The following is a 6,878-nucleotide window of genomic DNA, read 5'->3' on the forward strand; positions in this document are numbered from 1 at the left end:
TGTTCACTTGCTGATATCCAGATCATACGTACAAAATGCACGACGAAGAAAGAACATGTGTGTTATCTTAGAGCTGCGGTTGTGACGTCAGTTTTACCCCGATTTCCACTCTTAGCAGCTTTATATTCCCTTAAGTGGTAATTAAATACATTCTTTGCTGTCACTGGTTAAATCCACCTGTCCTGTAAGTAAGACCTGTAAGTTGACCTCTTGTATCAGTGTTTTATATAGAACTGCATTAAACATAACATAATATAATATTGGTAGACCTTATAACCATGCTATACAGTAATTGTTTTCCCTTCTCAATTACCCGCTCAAAGTTGTATTAAGAGGGATTCATGCATATTTAAGTATTTTTAATTCTCCTGCAATCAAGAATCCCCAGACACGCCCAGTGCTCTTCACTTTTAAAGACTTTTCTTCATAATCAGTGATGCACGTAGGATTCAGCAGGCATTTATTTTATTATTGTTTCTTTTATGAATTCTTCTTTTTAATCAACATTGAAATCTAAAATGTCGGTGATGTTAATGTTTTGTCGGCATATCAAACACCCCTTGCCTGACAGTGGGTTTCATATCATGCCTGATTGGATGCTTTTGGACTGATTCTCTTCTTCTTATACTTTTTGCCCTGTTCTCTCCCTCCCTGCGTCAGTATTAAAACGGCTGGGAAGAATCGACTCGGTTCGACCTCATAGTGTTTAATCTTGTGGAGTGTTTTTGCTGGCTGTGCTGAACATAAGTGCTTGGCTTTGGGCGTTTGTTTTTGTTTGTTTTGCAGCATTTTGTGTGTGCTAAGTGTGAGAAACCTTTCCTGGGACATCGTCACTATGAGCGCAAGGGGCTGGCCTACTGTGAGACCCACTACAACCAGGTAAACAAGTGGCCCTCTGGAGGCAGGATTAAGCCTCTGTGTTCGGTAAAAGACGACAACAAAAAGTAAAAACTGAGATACATTTGAGATACATTTCAGTTAAAAGCACATATCCCAAAGGTAGAATAATATTTATTTCATATTACAGTTCAGACTCCCTCTTGTTACATTGCAAGAAACAAATGACAACATACATGAGTAGAAATTTTGATTATGTTAAAGGCTCACTATGTAACTTTTGCTGGTCTCGATGGCGATGTCATTGCTTTGCCTGGACATCATATGGCAATAAAATGAGGCCAAAAAGCCAAGTGATGATGCCAGGTAGGTTTAATACTGTGGAATATTCTAGGCAAGCAAAGCAATTACATCTCCATGGAGACGAGCAGGTAGCAGAGCTTCCACAAGAACAGTTTTATAGTGCACCGTTTATGATATAGCAATGATCAAAACAAGTTGCTAGTGTGTAGTATTCATTAATGTTCCTCTTCTGCCACATTTATTTCTGTATAAATGAACAATCTTTAATTTGGTGGTCTGTACCTCTGAATCTACTGTATTCTGGTCACTCTGACTCCACCTAGTGTTCAAACTGCACTCATTAAGTCTCCATCTGTAAGTGATTCAATGCAGCCTCCATGTTTGCACGGCATGAGTCAATCACTACTTTCTTTAATTAAATGACTCGTATAACTTATAATACCTGCCTGCTAATCCTTTTCCTGTTATTTCCTCTCAGCTCTTTGGAGATGTTTGCTACCACTGCAACCGTGTCATTGAAGGAGATGGTAAGAAGACACTGTTCAAGCTCGGTTAATTTAGATTTTTATATGCGCCATGATGAATGCTATTGGCAATCCACTTTACAAAACATAAACAAAAAAGGAAATGCACAGGGTTCTCAGTATTGTATTATTGCTCATGAATGGTATGTCACCACTAGATGGCATCAAAGAGCTGCACATTGAATTAATGGATTTAAAATACTGGTAATAATAATTCAATAATTTGTGACTAAACCCTAGAACTCTATATCACAGCATTTTTTTCACGCTGCCTCCATCTCTTTTAATTTGTATTTTATATTCTCCTACTATCTGCTCCATCGAGGTTTCTCGTACAATGATAATAAAGCTTATCTGTTATCATTGGAATTTTGAATGTTATGACGACCCCTGAAAACCAGCAATAGTTTTATGTGACCAAAAACACTCTGTGGATCTTGTTTTTCAGTGGTGTCTGCCCTCAACAAGGCCTGGTGCGTCAACTGTTTTGCCTGCTCCACCTGCAACACTAAGCTCACCCTCAAGTAAGTCCATCTCAAGAGAATTAAACAGAAATAAATGAATATTAAAAGCAAACAAAAATCAACTAAAATGCCAGGTTGAAATCTGTGTTAACACATTGGTACTTCAACCTGAAACTAAACCTAGACCAGACCAGTACCAAACCAGCACCAAACAAAGTGTAGACCGGGAATAAACCTAAGTTGTAAATGCAGCCTAAGTTAGTCACAAAATGCACCACAACATTTAGCCGACTACCACAAAGCGGTTCTTCAATCCTGCTTTCCTTGCTGTCTTCTTCCTCCTTGGTTTATTTGCTTTACTGTCCTCTGCTCCTTCGCATCATCCTTATCTAGTCTGTTTCTTCCTTCCTTTCCCCTTGCCTCTCCCTCTCGCTGGCTCGCTTCAGGGAAAAGTTTGTGGAGGTGGATCTGAAGCCGGTTTGCAAACACTGCTACGAGCGGCTGCCGGACGACATGAGGCGACGACTGGCCAAGCGCGAACGTGACTCGAAAGACAAAAAGAAGAAGTTATTGATACCCATGTGTCTCTGAACCGCTTTTGCGCCTACAATCTTCACTTCTGCTGCTCTTTTCGGTCAGTCCTCGGCACCTTTTGCTTTTATCTTTGCTATGATTATTTAATTTTCTTTGCAGTGCACAAGGGCAACCTGAAAGGAATGTACATTTTCTGATTACAAGGTTCAATTGTTTTGGTAATTACCGTATAGTATTAATGAAATGCCTACATTTGTATGAAAACAGACCTAGTACATTACACATTAAGGAACATTTTTGTAATTAGTGTGAGATAATGTTGTCAAAAAAGTCAATACACAAAGTCTTGATCTATATCAGAATTATTTTAAGATGACATAATAAAATGGATGAAACTGCTGTTGTTTTGTGTTGAAAATTACATTGTTGTATAAAAAAGATTGTTTTTAATTGCCAATGCAGTATAAAAAAAGTAGTGTTTTTAATTACAATCAAAACAATTTGAGAGCCGTATTTAAAATTCAAATATTAATTGTTCTTAGAATTACTGATTAAAAAAATAAATTCAAAAAAAGTATACAATTAGAATAACTTCTCCACTGTCTTCCAGCGCAGTCATAATTCCATGTACAGTAGATTAACATTCAAGATTAAACTTTTGTGACCACACTTATAAATGCTTCACTGTGTAGAGATTATCCGGTTACACTGTTAACCTCTGCAATACAAACAGGAAGTGCAGAGCAGCGCCAGGTTACAGTGGAACGCTTGTATTATTCCTGAGTGTGTCTGGCTTCATAATCACATCCGGCAGCTTTCCGTTCACAACTCTGCTCCACTGGGTCTGACACGTGCATTTGTTTCACTGATTATTGTGTAGTACTGCGCCAGTGAAAGCCGCTGGGCTCTAAACGCAATTATTTACACTCTCTTGAGTAACTTATGTTTACAAAGAGCTACAAAATCTGTAAAACTCTTAAAGGGTAAAGAGCCAAAATTTTAATTAAATACAAAATGTGTTCTGCCCTTTGGCTCTGTGGCCTCAGCGTCGCCAGATCAATTCCTGGCTATGACACTTTGCTGAATGTCTCTTCATTATCATTCTCGACTTTCTCATCAAATAAAATCTTCTGACTAAAAATTGTTTATAAAAATGTGAAGTTAGTAGCTTCAATTAATTTCTAAAAAACATTAATTGGTTTAAAAGTAGGGTGCACGGTGGCAAAGGCGGTTAGCGCTCTTGCCTCCCAAGAAGGAGATCGTGGGTTCGATTCCTGGACCAGACCAACATCACATGATCTCTCTGGGTGGAGTCTGCATGTTCTCCCCGTGTTACCGTGGGTTCTCTCCGGGTTCTCCGGCTCCTCCCACCGTCCAAAGACATGCATGTGTATGTACCCTGCCTAAGGCCCGAAGTCACTGGGATAGGCTCCAGTCACCCGCGACCCCAAAAAAAGGGAACAAGCGGTAGAAAATGGATGGATGGATGGATGGTTTAAAAGTGCACTGTGTAACTTTTCTGGTGGGTGTCTGCTAGTTACTTACTACTTTGCCTGGAATGTTCCACGGTATGGCATTAAACTCGTCTATTCAGCGGTGTTTTCATTACTGATGTTTTGGTTGCTCAAACACGCGGTGAGCGGGGTTTCCTCTCCACAGATCTGAACTTGGTCTGTTTCAGGGTTTTTAGTTTAACCCTGAAACATTCTAATCAAAGCAAAAATATCCACCAGAAAAGTTACATTGTGCACCTTTTAAACAAGTATTTACAAATAATGAAATCAATTTGAAACGGAATGAAACAAATAAACTGTACGTACGCCGCTGTTAAATGTTAGTTAACCGCATTTTTCACATGATTTCATCGTGTTAACATCTTTGGAATTTAATTTTGTTTTTGTCATTTTTAGGAACAAGTTTGTGGAGTTTGACATGAAGCCAGTCTGCAAGAAGTGCTATGAGAAATTCCCCCTGGAGCTGAAGAAAAGACTGAAGAAGTTGTCAGAAACTGTTGCACGTAAATGAATAATATCAACAGCAACCAAAAAACAACCAAAGAATCGCTTGAATAATGTTTGAATGTCAAGTTTTCAAAAGGTCACCATTGCTTTCTCTTGTAAAATCGGAATGAGCTTGTCATTTATTCACATTTTATTGTGCCTTACACTTTCCTCACAAGCTTGCTTTATTTCACTACTGCATTATTGGTCATATTGCAAATGGTCATGTATTTCATTGCAAAGATGGACTGTCATGTATTATTTTATATGGCTTAAAAGCTGTTAAAAGTGCCCATATATATTTTATGCTGCATTTGCGTGTATATATTCCCTTATGTCTGTTTTATGACACCAGCTTGTACTACATATATGTCTTATTTGTGCCTATTTTACATAATATCATGCACGGTTACTGTTTAATGCTGACATATTTTCTTTATCCAGCCAAATGTTACTGTAATTAACTCACAAGATGTACATAAAGAATCATCAAAGTATTTATGCAAAATAATGACACCAAACTTCATTTTTAAATAAAGTTATTGTTAGAATTCTCAATCATATTTAACTTCGGGAATAATCCATTTAGTTTAGTTTGTTTACTTATCATGGACAGTGCACATAAAAACATTGACTTAGACTTGATGAAATAAATGTGTGCCAGATTATATCAAAGCTGATCAGTTCCACCTGCGACAGCCTCTGGTCACAAACCTTTAAACAAAATCAACAATCTACGTGTATTGGGATGTCCTTTCTGGTTACAAATTACCACTGAATGTCCACTTAGTAATAATGAAAGTAGTGCCCCACATGAGCAGGTGTTATGGTTTAGTCAGTTGTTCTGTGCAGTAAAGAGATATATAGGCTAAGCTGCTCCACAATGACGCCATTCACTGAGAGGCAACAGTGCAGCAGTTTTAAGATAAGATATTCCTTTATTGTCCCACATGGGGAAATTTCATTGGTGCAACGCAGGTAGATACAGAGGTAGATCCAGAAGAACAGATCACTTATAGGAAGTCTGAAAAACACTTTCAGTAGAAGATCTCCTATAAATAAATAAAAACTCCCATAGACAAATAAATAAATACATAAATACCATTGCATGTGATCACGACAGTAATTGCACATGAATATGTGTCACGACAGCACATAGGTTGCACATGAATTCCAACAGCAATTGCACATATGACAGAACATCAGTATTAGGTTAGGTCAGTATTGCGAGTGTTCAGTACTAACAGTTTTTGTTATAAAGTCTGACAGCAGCAGGAAGGAAAGACCTACGGAACCTTTCCTTCACACATCGAGGGTGGATCAGTCTCTCACTGAAGCTGCTCTCCAGAGCGGAGAGAGTGTCCTGCAGGGGGTGACACTCATGGTCCAGCATAGATGTGAATCTAGCCAGGACCCTCCTGTCCCCCACCTCCTGCACCGAGTCCAGAGCACAGCCCAGGACGGAGCTGGACTTCTTGATGACTCTGTCCAGCCTCTTCCTCTCCCTCTCTGTGATGCTGCTGCTCCAGCAGGCCACACCATACAGGAGCTGATGCCACCACAGAGTCGTAGAAGGTCTTCAGGAGTGGCCCTGTCACTCCAAAAGACCTGAGTCTCCTCAGGAGGTAGAGCCGACTCTGGCTCTTCCTGTACAGTGCGTCTGTGTTATGAGTCCAGTCCAGTTTGTGGTTCAGATGAACACCCAGGTACTTGTATGAGTCCACTCTCTCAATGTCCCGTCCCTGGATGTTCACTGGTGAGGGGGCAGTGGGGTGGCGTCTGCAGAAATCCACCACCATCTCCTTGGTCTTCCCCGCGTTGATGAGGAGGTGGTTCCGCTGACACCAGTCCACAAAGTCCTGCGCCAGTCCTCTGTACTCCGCGTCATCGTCGTCCGTGATGAGTCCGATGAAAGCAGAGTCATCAGAGAACTTCTGCAGGACACAGCTGTCCGTGTCGTGTCTGAAGTCTGCAGTGTAAAGGGTGAAGAGAAAGGGCGCGAGGACAGTGCCTTGGGGCGCCCCCACACTGCAGGTCCAAGTGTCAGACATACAGTCCCGGGCTCTCACAAACTGGGGTCTCACGGTGGAGCGGAGGTGGTCACGGTGGAGCGGAGGTTTATGACTCGTGGCATGCACACAGACAGGAACTGAACATGTGTTTGTGTTATTTGTAATCCAAGAACGATGATCCTCTTAAGCAGGTGCAGCCACTTC

General features: G+C 40.4%; 1 protein-coding gene across 6 annotated transcripts in view; it reads left to right on the forward strand.

Moving 5' to 3' along the window:
* LOC140359893 (LIM and senescent cell antigen-like-containing domain protein 1) overlaps positions 1–5,216 on the forward strand; it is a 32,213-nt gene extending 26,997 nt beyond the window's left edge. For 3 of the 6 annotated variants that reach the window (XM_072445132.1, XM_072445131.1, XM_072445128.1), the window contains exons 7-11: positions 787–879; positions 1,619–1,667; positions 2,113–2,188; positions 2,575–2,762; positions 4,573–4,688. In XM_072445132.1, the coding sequence (XP_072301233.1) occupies positions 787–879; positions 1,619–1,667; positions 2,113–2,188; positions 2,575–2,719 (363 nt within the window). In that variant the 3' untranslated portion in view covers positions 2,720–2,762; positions 4,573–4,688. Of the gene's footprint in view, positions 1–786; positions 880–1,618; positions 1,668–2,112; positions 2,189–2,574; positions 2,763–4,572 lie in introns of all 6 variants that reach the window. The other 3 variants (XM_072445134.1, XM_072445129.1, XM_072445130.1) reach the window with 3 other exon arrangements.
* The last annotated feature ends 1,662 nt before the right edge of the window (positions 5,217–6,878 follow it).

The sequence above is a fragment of the Eucyclogobius newberryi genome, unplaced genomic scaffold (genome assembly GCF_026437365.1).
Source record: "Eucyclogobius newberryi isolate DKJ021-1_F unplaced genomic scaffold, fEucNew1.0.hap1 SCAF_14, whole genome shotgun sequence".
NCBI classification, from domain to species: domain Eukaryota; kingdom Metazoa; phylum Chordata; class Actinopteri; order Gobiiformes; family Gobiidae; genus Eucyclogobius; species Eucyclogobius newberryi.